The 22,509-nt window shown below is 50.6% G+C and overlaps 2 protein-coding genes across 2 annotated transcripts in view; both read right to left on the reverse strand.

Annotated features, from left to right (window-relative positions):
- Positions 1 to 9,680, reverse strand: part of LOC135364565 (thyroid receptor-interacting protein 11-like) — a 35,225-nt gene extending 25,545 nt beyond the window's left edge. Inside the window, exon 1 of the mRNA XM_064592866.1 lies at positions 8,590 to 9,680. The gene's annotated coding sequence lies outside the window, so the exon portion shown is untranslated. The remainder of the gene's footprint in view (positions 1 to 8,589) is intronic.
- A 6,933-nt stretch (positions 9,681 to 16,613) lies between these two features.
- LOC135364305 (thyroid receptor-interacting protein 11-like) lies at positions 16,614 to 20,918 on the reverse strand. The gene has a single exon (XM_064590319.1). The coding sequence runs from the start codon at positions 20,916 to 20,918 to the stop codon at positions 16,614 to 16,616; it is 4,305 nt and encodes a 1,434-aa protein (XP_064446389.1).
- Between the last annotated feature and the right edge of the window lie 1,591 nt (positions 20,919 to 22,509).

Below are 22,509 nucleotides of genomic sequence, written 5' to 3' on the forward strand. Positions count from 1 at the left end.
AGAAAATCATACAGAAAATATGTTTACAGTACTGTATTCTATTTATCGAAAAATCTGCCTATAAGTGGACCCATGCAATTCCAACCCATGTTGTTCAAGAGTCAACTGTATACATTTCTTAATGCTCATCAAGCTGAACAATGAGACCTCAGCATTTTATTTTACAAATTATCTCCTTTTCTCCCCTGCCGTCCCACCTCTGTCACTGAAGAATACCTGGGGAGATTCTTGTCTTTGTTTCTTTTTTTAAATAGGCAACACACCCAGCACGGAGCCCAATGTGGAGCTTGAACTCACAACCCTGAGATCGAGACCTGAGCTGAGATCAACAGTCAGATGTTCAACCTGACTGAACCACCCAGGCACCCCTACCTGGGGAAATTCTAAAGGAAAGAAAAAAAGATGAGAGATGGAGCTGACCCACCAAGTTCCCCTTTCTTTCTTTCTTTTTTTTTTTTTTTTTAAAGATTTTATTTATTTACTTGACAGAGAGAGAGAGACAGCTAGAGAGGGAACACAGCAGGGGCAGTGGGAGAGGGAGAAGCAGGCTTCCCGCTGAGCAGGGAGCCCGATGCGGGGCTCGATCCCAGGACCCTGGGATCACGACCTGAGCCGAAAGCAGAGGCTTAACAACAGAGCCACCCAGGTGCCCCAATCCGAGTTCCCCTTTCAATATCCACTTACGCCTGCTTCCTTACGAAGAGGGCCCCAATTTTGTTCGAGGTATTAATCTGCCCTGTGAGAAATTCTCCCCCCCGCCACGTCCCTGCAGCTAGGGGTAGGGCCACATGACGACTTCCAGCCAATGACACGTATGTTGAAGTCTACATGGCAGGACTACCTAAAAAGCTATTGCTTTCACAGGCTTAGACACATGTTTTTTGTCAGGGTCCCTTTCTTTTCTTCCTTCCTAGAGTACAGCTGCTCAAATGAACTAAGAAAAGGGTGCTATTCAGCGGTACAAACCTATTCTTACTCTAGAAGCAAGCTATAGGCGCTCTCAATCAATTCACAACTAAGTTATATCGCAAGGCAAAATGTTCAGGCATCAAAAGGAAAAAAGCAATTCCAACTGGAAGTGAAGAACGATATACCCATGTCTGTGTCAAAGTATATATAAAAATTTAGCATTTAAGGGCTCTTTCAAATCCATGGGGGATACAGACCATCACTAGATGGTGTAGGGACAAAAGTGCTACCTTGTAACATACAAAATAATAAAGACAGATGAATGGTCTAAGCAACAGAAGCCCAAACCCTAAAAGTGCTAAAAGAAAATGCAGCGATTGAAAATGGTCTTTTGAAGCACTATCCAAAGCCACAAGCTATAAAGTTAGACTATGAGATTGGGCACCACAGAGATTCAGAATGAAATGTATCCTGAAATGTATGGTACAAGCGAAACCGAAAGACAATCGTTTGGGAGAAAATACTGCAACGAGTACAGAGGCAAAGGACTACTATCCGACCTATAAAAAGTTCCTACAAATCAATAAGAAAAATATAAATACCCAAACAAAAAGACAACAACCCAGCAGGAAAATGATAACGAGCGAGGATTCATGTAAAAAAGTATCCGTGAAAAAAGTATCAGTGACAGGGACCAACTAAAATTGCTCAGTATTACAGGTGATTATAAAAATATAAATGTAAGGGGCACTTGGCTGGCTCAATCGGTTAAGCATCTGACTCTTGATCTGGGCTCAGATCATGGTCTTAGGGTTGTGGGATCCAGCCCCATTCAGGCTCTGCACTCAGTGGGCAATCGGCTTGAGATTCTCTCTCTCCGTCTCCGTCTGCCCTTCCCCCGTGTTCGCTCTCAAATAAATCTTTAGAAATATGTTTGTATGTGTATAAATACATAGAGCTACATCTATAAATTCAAATATATATAAAATAAATACGTATTTAAATTTAAATATAAAACATACATTTATAGATAGAGAGAGAGATAAAAATTGAAAACAGGCATTATTTTTCCCCTGCCACTTGACAAAAAATTTAAAAGACTGAGAAATACTCTGTGATTAGCATCTCATTTACCATGGGTGAGAACCAAAAATGACATAACCACTCCTGAGGATCATTTTGCAGAAGTTTTTACCCTGAAATCTATCTCGAGGGAAAACTCAAACACACATGCAAAGATGTTCATCACAGCCCTATCTTAATAGCAAAATCATAGCCACCCAAATAACAAACAGAATCGTCACGTAAAGTACAACCCCACTGTGGAAAAACATTCAGACATTAAAAAACTGTAGGCATGAAAACCTGTAGGCACACTATATTCAAATGAGGCTGAGTGGGGGATATGTATTCACTTTTGTCATTTAAAAAGTTAACCCTGAAGGGGCACCTTGCTGGCTCAGTTGGAAGAGCATGTGACTCTTGATCTGGGTGTTATGAGCTCTAGCCCCAAGTTAGGTACAGAGAGATCCCTTAAAAATAAAACCTTAAAAAAAATTAACCATAAAAGAAAAATAATTCGTATTCTAGATCTGAGACCACTGTTTTTCACAGATCTTTTCAAAAATTAATTTGTTCCCTTTTGGAAAAAATGGGGGGGAGGCAGCGCAAATCCAGTAAAGCCATTATTTATTCGACTTTCTTGATGGGCAAATTTGGCAGCTAATTTATCCTTACCAGAATATTCTCATCCGCAAGTGACATGTCTTCTCTGGGGAGGAAAAGCAGCAGCCCCCACCTTCAGAATATTTCAGATCAAAATCCCAGCCCTGCACTCTGGACAGAGCCGGGAAGATGCCATCAGTGAGCTGCAAGGCCTAGGCCCTCCAGAAAATGCTGCCTCTCCCAAGAGGTGATCCTCTGACCCACTTGCACGTCGAGGGCGACGTTTTTCGACGCGGCTGACATCAGAGAAACTTCTGCAATTCTCACAATACCATTTCCGTCTTACAGCCCCTGGCCTGGTTTCTAAAACACACAGACCACTCAAAACCAGGGAAACAGAACATGGGAATTGGGAGCCCTCATCAGGAAAGAGAACCATGAGCATCTCCATTCAGTTCCTCATCACTCGGCCGGCTCAGAAATACTTACTAGGGGTCTACAAGGCTCATGGCACTGAGACACACATGGTCCCTCTCGGCACCGCTATTCCCACGGGGCAGACAAACATTAAACGAGATGTCTGCGGAGCAACGGGACTGACTGCCCCAGAGGAGATGCACAGAGAACAGATAAGGGGCTGGACCTTGTCGAGGGTGTCAGGGGCCTCCGGAGGGAGCCGCATCTCACACGAGCCAGAAGGCTGGGCACCTTCTTGGACTCATCGGCCTCACCCACATCCCATCTGTCAGTACATCCCATCAGCTCTCCCTTCAACACGTACCCAGAATCTGGATCGATTCTCAGCACTTCCACCCCTACCATCCTGATCCAAGCCAGCAGCATCTCTGACTTGGAATATTCCAGGAGCCTACTAACTCATCGCCCTGCTTCCCCCCTCGCTGTTCTCAACAGAGAAGCTGAACTCATCCCATTAAAACCCAAGTCAGGTCACCTCATTCTTCAGTTCAAAATCCCCCAGTGGCCACCATCCCAGGTCCCTAACACCCTATCTGCTACTCTTCCCCTTCTCCCTCACTCTGGCCTTGTCATTCCTGGAACAAGTCAGGCCAGCTCCCTCCACGGAGGGCTTCCTACTCGCCCTTCTCTCTGCCTGGGACACTGTTCCCACAGACATGCACAGGGCCCACTCCCTCAACCTCCTGCAAGGCTTTCCCCACTCTTGTCCTCAGGGGGCCGTCCCTGGCCATCCCAGCTCAGAGGACAACCCCTTCCAACGCTCCTACAGCATCCAGGACCCCTGATGTGCCAGATTCCTTGCCTCTGTGTTTCCTGGCTGCTTCTCTCCCTGGAAGAAAGGCTTCCTAACAGCTCCACCGAGGTCTGTCTGGGTCACATCGGGAAGCGCACAAGAACCGAGCCTCTGGCAACTGAGAAGGCGTTCAATAAAGAATGTGCAGTGACTGCTGCAGTCATCTGAGGGAAGATGAGAGCTCGTGAGGCAAGGCGGGTGGGGGAAAGAGCATCTTGGGCAGAGGGAGCAGCCGAGCCGCCCCAAGGCCGGCGGGCACAGGGCACATTGGAAGGAATGACCGGATCGAGTACAGCAGGGAAGGCGAGCGGGAAGCAAGACTGGAGAAGAAGGACGGAGCAGCCGTGCACACACAGAAGGAACGTTTGGGTCTATCTCGAACGGCAACAAGAAGCCAGGAAACTAGGCAGTGACATGAACGAATGGGCCTTCCACAAACCTCTGGCTTCAGGGGGAGATAGGGATTTGGAGGCGGTAGAAGCGCCTGGAAGCTCAGTAAGCAGACTAGAACCATGGCGCAGACCACAAATGACCTTAACTCGGAATGAGAGGGCAAAAGCAGAGGTGGAGAAAAGGAGGTAGATTCCAGAGATGTTTAGCAGATAAAATCACAGGTCTGGGAGAATGATCACACAAGGGGGTAAGGAAGTAAAAGCAGAGTTCCAAGAGGACTCCTCCCTTTTGCACGTGGGAACTGAAGGACACAGTGGCCCGATTCACGGAGTTGGGGGGGGCTGGGGGTGGCGAGGAGGAGAATACAGGAAGGGGATCTTGAGAAGTTTTGGAAAGAATGGATTTGCCATAATTCAGAGACATTGATATACAGATTTCCAGTTGGCAGCGGGAGACCCAGGGAACCGTGAGAGGATCAGGAAAAGCAAAGTGAGTCGCCACACAGTACAGATTCTCACCTTGTGGCTGATGGGGAATCAAAAGGTTTCAAGGAACGCAGTAACAGGAGAAGATGTGGGATTCCAAGAAGATCACCCTGGCCAGAGCAGGAGCACGTGGATGGGAGAGGGAGCTGGATGAGAAGCAGGCAGAACAAGAGGGACCTGCTGCAACAGAGCAGGTAGGAGAAGGGACCGGAGCCAGGGCTGTGGCCACAGGGAAGGAAAGGGGAACAGACCTGCTCTTTGTCAGCAGTGCATCTCCCACGGGGCTCCTGGGGACCGTCCGAAAACCCGGAGCACGTCAGCTCCCCCACTTGACCCCTTGGTCCTCGCACGAGTCATTCTCTGACAACCTCCCCAGAATTCTCTCTTGCTCCCCGCTCCCTGGCCCAATGTCAGGTGCCGATGACACAGCCCTGGGCTTCCACGGCCAGGCTAGTTTCTTCTGCCCTGCAAACACCTATTTGTCTTTTGAAGGCTTCCCCCCTCCACTGGCAAAGAAGCAAGAGCAGTGCTGACATCGAGGAGGCGGCCTGGCACCATGAGCCGGGCTGCACGGCTGGTCGCCGCGGGCCTGGCGCTCCAGGAGACGCCACGTGCTTCTCCGGTTGCACGCAAATGACCTCGCAGAACAGCAGCTTGAGGTGCCGTGGCCCCGGTGATGAAGGGACACCAAAGAGGACCCCTTGCTCTTTTGTCCAAACAGACAAAAACCAGCTTGTCGTGCCCACCCCCAAATGCCAATCCTCCTCTCTCCCGCCTGATACCAGCGAGTGTCTTCCTTGTGAATGACACCGTCCGTCACGCTCTTCACACCTCCTTCTAGAAAACACTGATGGAGCTACCCGATCCCAGAACTGTCTCGCCTCGCCTCGCCTCAGCACCCAGACCAGAGCACACCCCTGCTTCCTTGAACACTCCCAAAAACATCCGCCCAAAGCCCAAATCCTGTAAGTTCTTTCTAACACCCTCTTTCTTACGGATCAGCCCCACAGTCCCCATGACGTGGGTTCCCCCTCAGGATGAGTAACGAAGCCACTGTGTTTAACGACAGCTGTGCTTCCAGTGGCCTTTGTGGAGGATGCTGACCACCGTCACGGGAGGAAGGGATGGTTCCCTTTCCTGGAGGGAATCCTAGGTGTCCTGGGAGGCTAACTGGCTTTCTTAGTGCGATTTTAGGGGCTTTATGGCTGTAACCTAGGGCAGCAGGAACCAGCCTAACCCACAGCTAGGACATAGCTGGAACCAAATAATATTCAGAATGGAGGGAAATCAAGGGGCGCCTCGGTGGCCCAGTTGGTTCAGCGTCCGACTCCTGATTTCACATCAGGTCATGATCTGAGGGTGCCGAGACTGAGCTCCAAGTTGGGTTCCACACTCAGTGTGGATTCTGCTGGAGATTCTTTCCCCCCCCCTTTCCCTCCTCTTCTGGCCCCACGCCAGGGGCATGCACTCTCTCTCTCTCTCTCTCTAAGATAAAGAAGTAAATAAAATCTGTATTTAAATAAATAAATAATGGAGGGAAAGCAAAAGAAGTAAGAATTATTTATGGAAGGCTTCACTCTGTGTCAGACCCGGTGCTAACTGCCTTGGATCTATTGCTCATTTAATCCTTACATCCCAAAGGTGGGCTACCATTTTTATCCCCATTCCAAACACAGGACTGAGGCACAAAGTGATCTGCCCACGATTCACGCAAGGAATCTCTACGTTATTAATCACATGACTTTCTGACAAAGTTTAAGGGTTTAACACACTACAGTGAAGATGCACATCACGGTATCACAGAACTTGGAAGGACAGAGCCCTGCAAAATGTCCTCAAACGTTAACTTATGGATTCTCCCAATCTTCTTGCATGTTGTTCAGATAAAGGAAAGCCCGGTGCTAAAAAGGCTTTCATGAAATGCAACCAGATGACAAATATACGTGGTCTTTAGAGCCCCGGGCCCATCCCAGAAGACTCTGACTCAGTGAGTGTAGAGGAGGACGTGAACATCTCTGTTTTCTTTAAATAGCCCCACAGGCTCTGCTGATGTGCACTCTGGGCTGGGTACCACTGTACTCTCTGCAATTCCAAACCCAAACTTGCCCTACAATGTTTAGATGGCTGCAGACACAGGGGGGCATCGAAAACTGAGGCAAAGAAGAACAGAGAAATTACAAAAACTATCCCCTAGAGAGTCAAGAAAAGGAAAGCTCTAGTTATATTACTTCTCTGTCCTTTGGCTGTGTCTGAATTACTCTACAGTTAACTTACTTTGTTTTAAGTAGGCAAGTTTGCTAAAACGTTTACCAACAAATACTAAATAATCAAGACTACCAATACATTTTAAATAAAATTATACTATGCTACTGAAAAGTATTTTCTGATTATTTCAATGGCACTTCAGAGTCTCTTAGCAAGTAGCAGTCGATATGCGAACATTATTTCTAATTCAACAGTTCTACACATGTGGTCAACAGCACCTGAACACTGGAGAAGAAATGAAGTTGGCTGGAAGGCTTTTAGCTTCACAAATTTCACCACACACTACCGTCAAGTCTTCAATACCAATGTATGTATTTACCTCTTTATTTAATCAACCACCACTAACACCCACTACATGTCAGACAGGGCTCTACGTGTTTCATTAACGTTAAATATCATTTATCTTTACAATCATCTAAGAAGTGGGATTATCATCATCTCCATTTCTCACATCAGGAAACTGAGACCCAGAATGGTTTAGGAACACAGCTCATAAGAGGCAGAGCTCCGATCAGCTTGGCTCTGGACTCCATGTCTTAAATCACTATGTTTAGTCTCCAGGAACCCACAAAAACTGCAAGTCTTAACCCCGAACCTTGGCTTGCCCACCCTACAGTCCCTACAGTCCCTACGTGGCCCCGGCTTCAAGGGCATTCCCTCAATTCCTTTCACAGTTCACACTCCTTCCCTGCTCTAAGTGAACACCCTCCCACATCCCCGTTTTTTTCTTAGCCTTCTGTTCTCAGCTTAAACATTACTGCCTAAAAGACAAACTCGAATGCACCCCGTAGTTCTCAGCACTCGAAGCAAAACGGTAATTATGTATTTCATGGGCAATTATTTGCTTCCAGTCTTTTCCAACCAGGTGGTGATAGGGTAGACGCCGTATCTGTCCTATTTATCCTGGGTTCCCAATCGCTGAATACCCACCCCCCCCACCCCCCCAAAGAGAAGGGCCTACCACGAAGTACACTCTCAACACTTTCTGTTGAACGAACGAACGAACGAACTACACCCCAGCCTGGGCTTTCCGACACCTATCTGTGCTCACAACACGGCCCCCACTGCACCCCTAGAACGCAGCCTCCTGCGGCAGACACGCAAGAGCTCTGCAAAGTCCTGGCTCTGCGCACCACTACTACGTGCTCCTGGGCAGACCATCCCCCCCGCCCCGCCCCAACACACCTTGACTGACCTGATCTCAGGTGCACAACGGGCACCCTGACGATCCCCAACGGAATGTGACCTATGCAAGAGGAAGAACCTGCACTCCTCCTCCCCTCTCAACGCTAGACTTCCTTGCTTCTCGTCGGGCTTCCATAAGGACTCGAGCCCCAAGGAGGCCAAGACCCCGCCGGCCTGCTGCAGGCCGCATTCCCAGTCACGCTCCCCCCAGGCCTGGCGCACAGCACAAGGGAGGTCATTCTCCGCTCCAGGAATGAAGCCCCGCGCCGGGCACTTCACACGTGCGAAACGAGGGTCGCACGAGGTGACGGCGCCCTTTTGGCGAACGAGCGTGTTCCGGAGACACAGGCCCGCCCCCCACCCAGGCCCCAGGCCCCAGGCCCCCGGGGACGCTGGGTCCCCGCGCCCGGCAGGCACCTCTGCACGGAGAAGCATCTTCGCAAGGGCCGCGCACTCCCTCGTCGTCTGGGTCTGTCGAGGAGGACGAACAGGAGCTGAAAGAGGCCGTCCTCGGACGAGCGCCCATGGCCGTGGAGGTTCCGGGGTGCTGTCCCCACCGAGAACAACGAAACCGGGTCCCCGGGCGCTGGGGGGACGAGCCAGCCTCGGAGAGGGAAGGAGGGCTCGCTTCCGCCGCGCTCAGCTGCCGGGGCTCAGACCCGCCGCTCACGTCAACCGCCCAACAACCTTCCCGCTCATTGGCGCTTCTGCCCAGACGCTGATTGGACAGCTTCCCGCCCGCTCGGCCCGCGGACGCGCCCCTTGGGTGCCTCCTCTGGCCCCGCCCACAGAGCCCTGGGCACCGTCTACCCCTCCTTTCCCGTCACCACCTGGCGGGACCGCCGTCAAAGCCCCGTCTTCCTTCGCTCCTGGTGCTGTTTTCTGAGTCTGGCGTCTGTGTGTTCATCACAAGCTTGAAATGGCTGTAGTCTGTCGCAAGGCCAGCTTTCCCCCCACTGAAGTGCTTTGGCTCCCTTTTCAAAACTCAGTTGAGCGTATTTGTGGGGACTCTTTCTGGGTTCTTTGTTCTGTTCTATTGATCTGTGTCTGTCCTTCTGCAGATACCACACAATCGTCCTTAGTAAAACTATCGCAGAAGTTCTGAAACTGGGTAGACTGCATGTTCCCACTTTATTATTATTTTCAAAATTGTTTCTGAAACTACTCTTCATTCCTTTGTCTATCCACATACACTTTAGAATCATCTTGTCTATCAATCTACAAAAGAAAACAAACCCTGACTGGGTTTTGACAGGAATTGCATTAAATCGATCTATCAATCTGGGCAGAATGAACATCTTCACTATGCTTAGGCTTCCAATTCACAAACATGGTATATCTCTGCATTTATTTATATCTCCGATTTCCTCTATCAGTGCTAACGGCTGTGGGCATGCGAGTGCTGGACATGCTTTGTTCGATTGATCCCTAAGTATAGTTTTACTAGTAATTGTGAACGTATGTTTGATAGTGGAGCCCACATGTTCGTTGCTAGCATACAGCAGTACAACTTTTACATGTTTCTTCTGTATACTGTTTCACTGTGAAATGCCATTAGTAGTTGTAAGAAGGCTGACATTTTCATAACCTCTTGGGGCATAAGGCCTGAAATGAAGATTCCATATTAAGGGCTGTCTTCACACCAGGGACAATCAAGGAGGGACGGAAACAGCCTAATGCAAGTTCTCCTCTCCCTCCTCCCTCACACGTAAGGTCTCCTAAGCAAAAACCCTTCTCATCACAGGGACCAGACATAGTGCCTGTTGATTTGGGGGAGCAGCGTTCAGTTCCCTAGAAGCCCACTGAATTCTTCAAGCAAGCCACTCATACCCTCCCAAGGGAACCAGGACTTGCCCCACCTTCTTGTTAGGACAAAGTCTTGCCTTCCAAGCCCCTGCTTGTTCCCTCTGTTCCCAAGTGCAATTCCTGTGCAGCCCTGCACAGTGTGTGGTATCCTCCTCCCTTGAACTGTGAGAATATGTGACTAGTCAACTGCTGCCAGTCACATCTGTCAGGTGTCAAGGGATCCCTACAAGCCTAGAGCAGGAATCTCTCTCTCGTCAGGGAACTGAGGAGAAGCTGAATAAAAGCAAGTGACATCACAAACAGGGTGGCCCCACCTTAACTGAGGACACGGGGTCAGCTTGACGTGCTCCTTGGCTTCCTAACTGGCTTCAGAGGGGACAATCACGATCTGGGAGGGAACTGGCAACTGCGGGCCAGCTTGTGTGTTAGCTCGTGTTCTGTTAGCTCCAATGGAGGTCGCCATCCGTTTCCAAACCAATGTCCCATCCTTGCCAACAAGTTGAGTACAGATGCGACTTGACTGTACCTAGGAGGGAGGTGCCATCAGTGTGACCTCCATCTGGCCTGTATCGGTCTCCAAGGCTCCCCGCTGAGGTCGGCAACCCCACGACCTGCTGACTGGGGTGCTTGAGTTCCACCGACTGGGTGTTGGGCCAGTGCTTGGGGCAGACAGACAGATCCGGGTGGGGAGAGCGCACCCCACGCACCGTCCTGGGGATGACCCTCTGTGTTGTGGGTGGAAAGGAAGGGGGCCACGACCCCAGGGAGATGTAAGAATGGCTCCCTGGCTGCCTCCTGAGTCACTGTGGGTCAGGCAACGCGAGTGGCCTTGCCCATCTCCCCAGCTGCCGCTCCTCTCCCCGTTACCGTGTGTCCCCCGGAGCCCTCAGGGTTTGGAGGCGCACATCCATGGCAGCCCAGGGCCCAGGAGCTGATGAGAAACACAAAAGTGGAGGGTCGGCCGTTTGGTGCTCCACCTCTCTCCCAGTGCAAAACCCCTCCTCCACACACTTGCTTTCTCTTAGTGTTGTTGCTTCCCAGCGCGTCCAGGGACTCATCTCTGGATCCAGGGCCTTGAGGCTCCCACTCTGGCCATGGACAAAATGACCTTCCTGGCTGTGGACTCCAACACTGGGGAGATGGACTGGCATGCCCGCAGGAAGAGGACAGTCATCTGTGGGGCCGACCCACCCAGCTCCCTTTCCCCATAAACACCCAGAACATGTGCACCACGTCTGAATAGCTGGAGACAGAAACAAAAACCCATGACTTTATGGGGCTAGAAATGAAATAGTCTCCTGAGGGAATCGGTAGAGTGGGAAAAGGGGGGAGGGGAAGCCGTCCACACTGAGAGAAGGTAGGGCTGTAGCAGAAGATGCTTTGGCTTTATCAACGTCTGCGCTGTGGGTCCTGTGCTCTTTCACTTACCACCCCACTGCCTAAACCTGTTTGGCACAAGATCGCCATCCTCAGGGTCGTGGGGGAAACATCCGTGGCACCCCTGTGGCACAGTGAGGGTATCAATTCACACCCTGACTTACGCCAGGACACCTGAAACCATACGACCATTGCCACGACAGAGGCTCCAACCCTAATGATGCTGATTGGAGACTCTCTGGAAGAAAAAACGGAGAAAGATGAACAGGGTAAAAAGACACTCCCTAACCCAAGCATATATCCAGGACCAAACAAACCCAAGAAAAGGAGGAATGGAAGAAAGAAAACTGGATACAGGAAGAGGAACCCCCCCAAATTAATTCGACATAGGTTCACAATTTGACCCAACTGGAAATCCAAAATTCACAGGGGCGCCTGGGTGGTTCGGATGCTTAGGCGTCCGACTTCGGCTCCAGCCGTGATCCCGGGGACCTGGGATTGAGCCCCATGAGAGGCTCCCTGCTTGGAGGGGAGTCAGTCGGCTTCTCCCTCTGCCTCTGCCTGCAGCTCCCCCTGGTTCCTGCTCTTTCACACCTGCTTGCTGTCTCTCTCTCAAATGAATGAATAAACCGTAAAAAAAAAAAAAAAAAAAAAAAAAGAAATCCAAATTTACTAAGATAATTTATATGGCAAAAGATAAAATGAGGTCAACTGGCTTTTGGCCCTCTAAAACATAGGTTCTGAATTAACGTTAATGTCTGCTAAGATGTACCAGTTGGGTAACCTTCATGGATTCGATACCAGGGCTCCAATTATGCTTGTACCTAGTAAAATAACCGTATTTTCTAGCTTCTGTATTTAATGCTTTGACATCTCAGACTTGCTGACTTTGGAGGGACTGTCCCTGGCAGGCTTAGTTAATTCTTAGAAAAAGTCCACAACTGGCCTGGGAGCATACCTTTCACATCCAAACCAACCGGTACAGAACCCTTACTGCCAACCACCTCATCTTAAGCAGCTCTGGGCCACTATGGCCTCCCTGATCACCGCAAGGGCGGGACAGACTCCTGCAGACACCACTCTGGCCTGGAGCCCCCTGAAATTACTCAAACTAGCCAGTCTTAAACGTGCTTATCCTGCCTCACCTGTCCCTTCCCATGGAAACCACAATAAAGGGTCTTGCCCACATTTTCCCTTCACTCCCTCTTTCTCCTGACCAATCCTGGTGCTTCCCCAGGTGGCCCTGCAAGGCTCTCAGAACCTCCTTTCTTGGGGCCTCTAAATCTACAAAACTTCTTCCATTGTGACAGTTACTTCTATATCTTCCTAACTTATCATACCTGATTAAAATAAATCCTGGTCCCCTGAAAACCTCTGAGACCCCTAGGGCCACCTGGGTGGCTCAGTGGGCTACGCTTTCTTCTCAAGTCATGGTCTCAGGTTCATAGGATCCAGCTCCATGTTAGGCTCCGTGCTCAGGGTGGAGTCAGCTTGGGAATCGCTCACTCGGCCCTTCCCTCCGCCCCCCCCCGCCCCAACTGGGCTCGTGCACTAGGTGTCTCTCTCTTTAAAATAAAGAAATAAAATCTTTAAAAAAAAACACAAGGGAGCCCAACAAATTTAAGGATGGGGAATATTTTGCTAATATAGATTTGGCCAATATGTTCTGTTCCATGCGTATTTCAACATCCTCTCGGTCAAATGTGCCTTGACTTTGAAGGGGACACATTTTACCTTGTTAAGCACAGGGCACCCAAACCTCTCTGCTATCACAGACATCTTTGTGGGCAGGATCTTACTGCACCCGTCCTTCTCCAGGGACATAGGTATGACATCACATTTACGACTACCTACTGTGAGGACATTTGTTTGACACACTTGTTAAGGACATGCAGGTGCAGGGGCGACTGAGTGGCTCAGTCCATTAAGCGTCTGCCTTCGGCTCAGGTCATGAACCCAGGGTCCTGGGAACAAGCCGCGCATCAGGCTCCCTGCTCACTGGGAAGCCTGCTTCTCCCTCTCCCTCTGCCCCTACCAGCCCCTTGTGCTCTCACTCTCGTGCTCTTTCAAGTAACCAAATAAAATCCTTACAAACAAGGAAGGACATACAAGTCCAAATTCTGTCAGTATTTTTTTTTTTTTTTTTTTGGTTCTAGAGGCAACATATTCCTTGTTTATAAATTTTACATAAGCCCATTTAGGCTGCTACTTGTCACTGAGCCCACGCTGGGTGGGGCTCCCCTCAACAAAAGGCTCTAGGATCTGTCCAAAACAACTGTGAGGGGGCGACTGGCTGGCTCAGTTGGTGAAGCGTCGGCCTTTGGCTCAAGTCATGATCTCAGGGTCCTGAGATCCAGCCTGGCAGGGAACTCCCTGTTCAGTGGGGAGCCTGCTTCTTCTCCCACTCCCTTTGACCTCCTCCTCCAGCTCCAACTGTCTCTCAAATACATAAATAAAATCTTAAAAAAAAAAAAAAAATCACCCGTTAGTGCCCTAAGTAAAAAGGCTTTAGCAACTACCTCTCCAGCTTCCTGGAGTCACTGGAATCGTCCATGGACTCCCAATGCAAGAAATGGCCCTCCTTGGCCCTGGGTTATAGACCATGAAAGCAGCAATTGCTGACCATGCACTGGGCTCTCCTGGAAACGGAGTCTCTTACAGACTCTGAGCCTTCATATCCCGCTGTCTGCTCTGCCTCGGGTCATGATACCCCCACCAGCTTAATGTAGTTACCAAGGCCTTCTTGCTACAGGCTGAAGCCAAAGTCTGCATATCCAACCTGCAGGTGGGGGTGGCTGCTTCTATCCACAGTCCATTGCCAGATTCCATGGTGCTGGAGGACGTCAGCCTTTCCTTCTACCCCTTGGCTACCTAAGGATTCCCTTGGGATCAACTGAGTGACCATCAATGACCGTTGATACATTTTGGTTTTGAAGACCAACTCCCCCTCTTGTTCACGTGACAATTTCACTTCCTAGAGAAGCACCTGTCCTACTCCTTAAAAGTCTCAGTCCCAGGTTGAAATTGATGTCTAGATATCAGAGTCCACTGTGATGGAAAGCCTGAGATTAAGATTCAATAGGAAGTGTTGTCTTAGTATCAGGGAACATCAGAGGGCCTCCAATGGCCTCGGTCTCACCCAAAGTTCCCTTCCCCCTCTGCTCCCACAGATCAGGTCTCCTGGCCAAACGACCTTCTTTATCCCAGGGACCAGGCACAGTTTCTCCCCAAGGAGTAAGGTCCATTTCCCTGACAGCGTGTGCAATTATCCAGCAAGCCAGTCATGCCCTCCTGCAGGAAGTAGGGCTCACCGTCACTCTCTTGTTACTACAAGGTCTGCCCCCGCCCCAAAGCCCTTCTTCATTCTGCTCCCAGGTAAAACCCCCTTGTGGCCCTGCATGGTGTGGGCCACGAGTAGACATGGGTAATAAATTAGTGTCGAGCTCATCTGTTCAGCATCCGGACATCCCATAACTTTAGGGTGGGAATCACTCCCTTTACCAACGGGTGAAGAGGAGAAAAATGAAATCCTTCTGCTTTGTACCTTTGGCAAGGCACAACGATGAGGCTCATGCACTTGAAGTTCTTTGGATAAGAATCTATTGGGGGCTTGTAAGAATTCCCTGCGGCTAAAGGGCAGCCTGTATGTGAATGATGCGCAGGAGGGAAGGCTGCAAAAGCAAGGGCTTGGATGGTCTCCTAAAGGTCGAACTCCAAGCAATGAGGGAACCCACAAATAATGGCAGCAGGGAAGTGACATCAGATTTTCGTCTCAGTTCGCCCTGACAGCAGCATGGAGAATGGATTCAAAGGAGGCCGAGTGTGGAACCAGCAAGATCAGTAGGCAGTCTACTGCACTAGTCTGTGCAAGAGACAGGAATGGGTGAACCAGAGCACTGGCAACAGAAAGGGAGGGAAGGATTTAAGATATTTGGCAGGCTGAAGATACAGCACAATGGAAAATTAATGGAATGAGATCTTTCAAGAAGTCTGAATGGGAGGCGCCTGGGTGGCTCAGTCAGTTTAGCGTCTGCCTTTGGTTCAGGTCATGATCTCAGTGACCCGGGAATCAAGCACCACATCAGGCTCCCTGCTCAGCAAGGGGCCTGCTTCTCCTTCGCCCTCTGCCACCCGCCCTGCCTGTGCTCTCCTGCTCTGTCAAATAAATAAATAAAATCGTTAAAAAGAAGAAGAAGAAGAAGAAGAAGAAGAAGAAGAAGAAGAAGAAGAAGAAGAAGAAGAAGAAGAAGAAGAAGAAGAGGGAGAAGGAAGAAGAAGGAGAAGGAGAAGGAGAAGGAGAAGGAGAAGAAGGAGAAGGAGAAGGAGAAGGAGAAGGAGAAGGAGGAGAAGGAGAAGGAGAAGGAGAAGAAAAGAAGTTTGAGTGGATGGTTTCCAGAGTATAGTGGAGTAATGAGCCTGGCACTGCAAACGAAGATTTGGAGTGGCTTCTGAGGAAAGGAACAAGGGAGTTGACCATGGACATTTGAAGTAAAAACTGATTAAATACTGATCAGTAGGAGCTAGTTCGGTAATTTAGGGTATATCCACAAAGGCCTGCATTTCCTTTTAAAGAATGAATTGGAATTCATTCACATTTGTAAAGATCTCGAAGGCAGAGTGATTTTTTTTTTTTAAAAGCAAGTCATAGAATACTATACGCCCAAAAAGACAAATATACATATATTTCTAAAGGCCTGAGATAAATCAGGTTACCCATGAAGTAGATTCCCAGGCAACATAAAATGAAATGGAAAAAACAATTAAAAATAAAAAAGGAGAAAGAGAAATGGGACATAACTGGGAAAATCAAACTCGCATTTTTTAAAAAAATGTATTCATCTTAAACTTTCATGCTATACACCCAGTTTCTCCAACAAGGCGTGGGTGCTCATGTATTTGATAAGTTGGGAACATTAAAACGAGTGGATGTTTTCCTTACCAAAGGTATATGTATATACATGCTCCTTATGAAAACATCAAAGCATTACAAACAATACTGGAAGTACCATTGACCGCAGCCCCCAACCCCACCAGTGTCTACTCTCATAAGAAATACCCACCATTTTCAGTTTGGTGAATACCTCTGCAGTCATTAAAAGATGCCTTTTTTTGTTAACTCATAAAAGAATATTTTTATTAAGCTGAAAGCAAGACTGCAAATATATTACGTTTTGCAAAAGGACATTTTGGGATTAGGTAAACACACAGAGTGACTTGGGGTCTTCCGAGCACTGTCTCATCTCTGGCTTGAGAATCCTCTATTTCTTTGAGAGGCCTTTGGCCGCCATTCCAACCTTCTCCGCAGGTGACAGTATTTGGGGTGCGTACGTGGGCAAAGCATCAGTGACGGCATTTAGAAGAAGGTGCTCCGATCCATCCGCTTCCGGTCCAGGTGGGGTAATAAGAGACACCGTTGTGGTGCGGGGCTTCACATCTTTTTTCCGGGATGTGGATGCTAGGGTAGTGTTCAGACGTGCTGGGCCTTGTTTCATAGCCAGTTTTCCCCTTCCTCCGGGATCTGGGGGCTTCACGTCATGAGCAGAGGGCTTTGGTGGTGGCAAAGCTGAATGAGATTCCGCTTCTAGAAACTGGACGAAAAGCCCTGAAAAAGAATTCTTGGCCATAGGTCGGTGATTTGGCTTCACATGTGTGTTGGGGGCGCTTTTGGATCCAGGCCCCCGACTCATCCAGCTGGTACCACCACCTGGCCCTTCACTGAACAGCTGCCGCATCTGGTCTTCTCGGATCCCCAGCATGCTTCCCATCAACCTTAAGGCTTCCTGCCGTTCAGCGTCAGGGGCTTGGAAAGATCCCAGGAAGAGTCTCCTTAGTAGGGTTTTGTCCACCATTCCTTCGGACTTACTGACTAAGTTCATCAGTTTCTTCTGTGTGTCCTCCAGGATTTCCTGCTGGACCTCATTCTGTTTCTGGAATTCTTGGAGTTGGTCTTCCTTCAGCTCCAAGTCAGCATTTGTTTTATGTAATCGTCCCTGCAATGACTTCAGTTTTCCTTCGAGGCTGTCTGCCTTTTCCATCCATTCGGCGAGTTCCAACTTGAGGTCAGCTAGGATGTGACCATACTGCCTTCCTTCTTCCTGCGAGGCAGCAAGCTGGAGCGCAGTGTCCTCTTTCTGCTGGGTCACCACGTGCAGTTGCTCCTGCAGCGACTCTACCTGCAGACTGGCTCCTCGGCTGGCATTTTCCATGGCAGTGGAAGACAAAACGAGTCTTCCCTGCAAGACCGTCACTTCCTTCCTGAGTTGAGCCACTTTGTCTTCTGAGGCCAGAGCTTCCCGGCGATGAGCGTCTTCGGCTTCTAGAGCGAGGTGTCGCCGTCTCTCCAGCTCCTGGGTTAGGCGTAATTCGCTCTCACGTAAATGGCGAACCTCCTTCTGGAGGGCACAGGTTTCCATTTGTTTCTGTGTCAGGGCCAACAGGACTTCATCTCTCCCCTGTTGGCACAGAACTGTCTTTCCCTGCATTGATGGAACTGCACTGACCGGCCGGTTCAATACCCCGGTCTCGTGCTCTTCTCTCTCTTGCGATAGTTGCTCCAAAGCAAGTGCCTTCTCTTTCATCGCAGCACCCTGGGATTCCTCCTCTCTCCGCATCACTGAAAGCAGCCTATCTGTCTCTTGCAGTGCCTCATCTCCCACTGCCTTTTCTCGAGAGTTTTCCTCGACTTTTGCATTTTCCTCTCTCGGTTGACACACATCCATTTCCAACTCTGCTATTCTCTCCTTCAGATTGGTGACCGTCTGCCTCAAAAGTTCATTTTCACTCACTTGGCTACGGAAGTTCTCCTGCAAAGAAAGCAAGTCCTCACTTTTCGCTTGGATTCGGAGCTCCTGATCCCGAATGAAGTTTTGTAGAACGGCCTGTTTCTCCTTCAGCTGCTCGATGTCGGAATCCCTGTGTTCCTGTTCTGGGCCTTCTCCTTCCCACGTGGCAGCCACTGAATCAGTCCATCTCTGCTTATCTTCCTGGAGGGTTCGAATCATCCTATCTTTTTCTTGCATTGATTTTCTCAGCTCTTCTACCTCCACTTGGAGCAACTCAGAAGCCTCACCCACTCTGTCAGATTTCACGGGCTCCAGAGAGTCCGCTGACTCTGAGCAGTCGGGGGAGGGCTCGAGGAAAATCACGTCCAGTTTCCCTAGAAGGAGATCCTTGGCATTGCAAAGCTCCCCGATGCTGAGCTGAATTTGTGCCAGTTCCTTCTCTAAATGTTGTAATTTTATTTCATTGCCTTTGTACGTCTGCATCAGGTCACTAGAGGTCGTCGGTAGTTCAGAATCCTTCTCGCTGCTGGTGAAAGCCCGCGCCTGGAGTTGTGCCAGCTCTCTCTCAAGCTGGGGTGACTCACGCTTCATATTTTGGACTGTGGTCATCACCTGCTGTTTCCACTCTTCCATGATCTTCACTCGCTGTTTTAATGTGTCCCGTTCCTGTAGAAGCTGCTTGAACTGATCCATATGAACGCCTCGAACCTCATTACCAGGGCTGGAGGGTTGCAGGAGTGTCAATAAAGTCTGACATTTCTGACTTAACGCATCCACTTCGAGGTCTTTTTCTCGAACGATGTGTGATAAATTCTGAATCGTTTCTCTAAACATCTCCTGACCACTACTGTCCATTCTAGTGGACAGTTTTTGATTTTCCTCTTGCATCCGCCGGAGGTCTGCTTCTGTGGCAGCCATCCTATCCGCCATTTTGTCATACTCTGTCCTCAGATTGCTGTTCTCCCTCGTTTTCTCATTTAAGACCGCCAAGACCTGTTCGCTTTTCCAAGCGTACTCTTGCAATTGCCGCTGAAGTCGCTCCACGTCCCCGTTCTGGCTGTGAGAAGCCGCAGAGATCCTGCTGGAAAGACCCTGAATCTCCAAGTCTTTCTGCTGGATAATCTGAGTTAGTTTACCAATCTCCTCTTTGGAGAGCCGATCCATCTGTTCCGTCAGTCGGATGTTCTGTTCAGTTAGAAGCTTCATCTCCAGTTCGTGTTCTTTGATTCCTAGGACTGATATTTGAGTTTCGGCTTCACGTGAATCAAGCTTTTCACTTGCGTTTTGTCTGGGAAGAGGCTGACTGGTTGGGACTTCCACATCATCACAGTCTTCTGTCGGAATGTGCTGGCTTTTGTCAGGCAACCGGGCTTTCATTTGGTCTATCGTGTCCTGCAAATGCTGAATCTCCTCGTCTTTCGCTGAAAGGAGCTGAGCGTGTTCAATATTCATCTGCTCCTGCTGGTATTGGAGCTGCTCCACTTTCTGCTTCTGCTCTTGTAAAGAATGAAGCAGTCCTATCTTCCCCTGCTGCTGGTTGTGAATGATCTTCTGCTGCTCTCTGATTTCCTCCTCGAGATCATCCTTTAACTCCTGGAGTTGAAACACCTCACACTCCAGTTCTACGATCTCGTCTAGGATTTTAGGGTCGAGCGCAGGAACAGAGCGACTCTGTTGTCCTAGGCTCTCCAGTTCTTCTCTCAGATGAGGATTTTCGCCTGTCACGGATGGGAGACACCTGTCTTTGTCCTCCACGGATGGCTGGGAAATGTCATTACTTCTGAAGGTTTGGGTAGACTGACCGAATTCCTCCTGAAGCTCTGGACTTCCTGTAAGTTCTTCAATATACATCTCTTTCTCTTTAACGAGTTGTGTCAATCGCTTCTGCTCCTCCAGAGCAGAGGACAGCATTTCCTTCGTTTCTGTATGGTCGGCGTCCATCTGCTCGATCCTCTTTTTGAGGTGTACTATTTCCAGGTCTTTCTCTTGACTGTGTTGAATGCAATGCACATGCTCTAAAGGGGACAATTCTTTGATAGTTTGCTCATCCTTGTTTGTTTCCTCCAACAGCTTCTTTTCCGCCCGAGCCAATTTTGCTATTAACCGTCCTTTTTCTATTTTTAAAGCCCTCACAGCAGTGTTGTTTTCCAGAGAATCCTCGTTGTTCCGGAGAATAGATTCTTCCAGCTGATGTCTTACATCCTGGAGCGCCAAAACCAACTTTTGGTTTTCTGCTCTGAGATCAGAAGCAACGTTGTTTAAACGGTCATTCAGCCGCTCCATTTCTGCAAGTTGTTGCTTCAACCTTCTAAGCTCAGTTTCCCTTTCTTGAAGTAAGTCATCTTTCCCATGACTGGCAGACTCTTGATGTTGCAGGTCTTCTATCCGTCTTTCATACTCGAGGAGTTGTTTGCGGTGCCTGTCAGTGATGTCGGCCAGTTTTTCTTGATGGACACTGTGCAGTATCGCAACTCCGAGTTGATGTTCCTCGATCTCCCTCATCCGCCTCTCTTCTAGGTCCCTGATGGTGCTCTTCAGTTTCCAGATGGCATTGGAGTCTGAGCTATTCGGTCCCTTGGACAAATGTTTCCAAAGTGTAAGATCAGCCTCCAGTCTTTGGATCTCATTGAGGAGTCTATTGATTTCTGTCTGAGATGATATGACATCACCAAAGTCCATGGTGAGATCCGAGTTGGAGCCGGTCAAGGAAGTCTCACTGCCATCCACTCCTCCCTGGGAATGGCCTAGGCCAGAGCCCAGGCCACCAACCCAGGAGCACATCTTCGCGGGTCATATAACTGTCGCGGTCCGCTGTGGAAAAGCGTCCAGCGCAGTCGGACTACCCCGCCAAGTGTCCCAGAACGCCTGCTTGCGCCAGGCTAAGAATCAGAAGACAACAGGCGTTTCTAGGCAACGCCTGCGCGGGCCCGGCACGCGCCTCCCCTGCGCAGGCCACGTTGCTAGGAAAGCCCGAGACCTTGGGCCTTCCCAGGGCCGACTCTGGCCACCGGTCCCGGTCCCAGACGCTCAGCCCCACGACTTCCCACGCAGGGCTGGGCCCCTTCCCCTGTTCCCCGCTTCCTGGCTGTCCTGGGTGGGCCCCTAGCGAGTGCTCCTGCCTGACTGCCCCCAGGTGCCCGCCCACAGAAAATGCATCTGGCCCTGGACTTTCCCCCAGGAAATGCATGCAATGCATGCAATGCATGCAATGCATCCATTCACCTAGGAGAGCAGATCCTAGGTGCATTTGACAAATATCTACACCTGCGCAGAGGCACGGCCCTCAAGGAGACTTTGGGCATTTCCAGCCTCCAGAGGCTCCAGAGTGTTCCGTCCTTCCGTGCCCTGCCAGCTCTGCGGGGACAGTGCGTCCCACACCGGGGTTTGGCGGTTCACCGGTGGCTCCGTGCGCTGCGCGCATCCGCTGCCTCGCGGAGGTGTGCGGCTGGACCCGGCAGGGGGTCGCGGGCGGCGGTGGCGGTGCCCGAGAGGGGGCCTCCGGGCCCTGCACAGGGCGGCCCCGGGGTTCCCGCCCTGGGTGGAGGACGGGCTGGGTACCGCGTCCCGGGTCTGGCCTCCCAAGGCCCCGACCTGCCGCGCCACTGGATGAGAGGCGGCGAGGGGGGGGCGCCGGGCCCACAGCCGCTTCCACTGCCGCCTCGGGTGGACATGAAGCGACGTCGGCCCCCCTCCCCCCGGGCGATTCCTCGAGCTGCCCGGCCCTGGCCGTGCCGGCCCCCGCCGCCGCCGCCAGCAAGAAGCAATCCAGCTGCATGAAGCAGCTGACCAACCAGACCGTGGGCAGGCGAGCGCGTCGATCCGGATCGGCAGGAGCCCAGACCAGGCTCGGGCGCGGGAGGGCCGGCTGCTCTCCTGGTCGCGCGCTCTGTCCCTTGCCGCCGCCCCACATCAGGCCTCGGGGTCTGGGCCTGGGGCTGCGCCACGCCAAGACCTGGAGCCCGGCTCGGTGCCGCTGCCCGAGCCCCTGGGGAGCAGCTGGGTGGGTCGGCTGTCCCCGTCGCCCTCTGTCCAGGCCCCACCCAGCATCGCCCTGGGCGCACTGGACCCGAGCCTTCCCCTGCCCTCCCCCGGGCTTTGCCCTGGCTGAAAACTCCGGGAACCAGTGAGCCCCAGGCCGAGCGGACGCTGTGCTCTGCGGGCGATGGCCTCAGGCTTTCCGGGTCGCCCCGCCGCTGTAGACCCTCCACCTCCCAGTGCCTCATGGCACTAAATAAGTAAGGGGCCATCAGAGCCCATCGGATCCGCCTACGAGGTTCGGGCGTCCATCCAGGCACTGTAGAGGTGCCGCTGTCTCCAAAGCCGGGCCCCTGTGGACCGGACTGCCCAAGACCTTGACATTGAGAAATTGGGA

Source organism: Mirounga angustirostris, unplaced genomic scaffold (genome assembly GCF_029215605.1).
Source record: "Mirounga angustirostris isolate CCGP_5_RB_7025 unplaced genomic scaffold, mMirAng1.0.hap1 SCAF_5, whole genome shotgun sequence".
In the NCBI taxonomy this organism is placed as follows: domain Eukaryota; kingdom Metazoa; phylum Chordata; class Mammalia; order Carnivora; family Phocidae; genus Mirounga; species Mirounga angustirostris.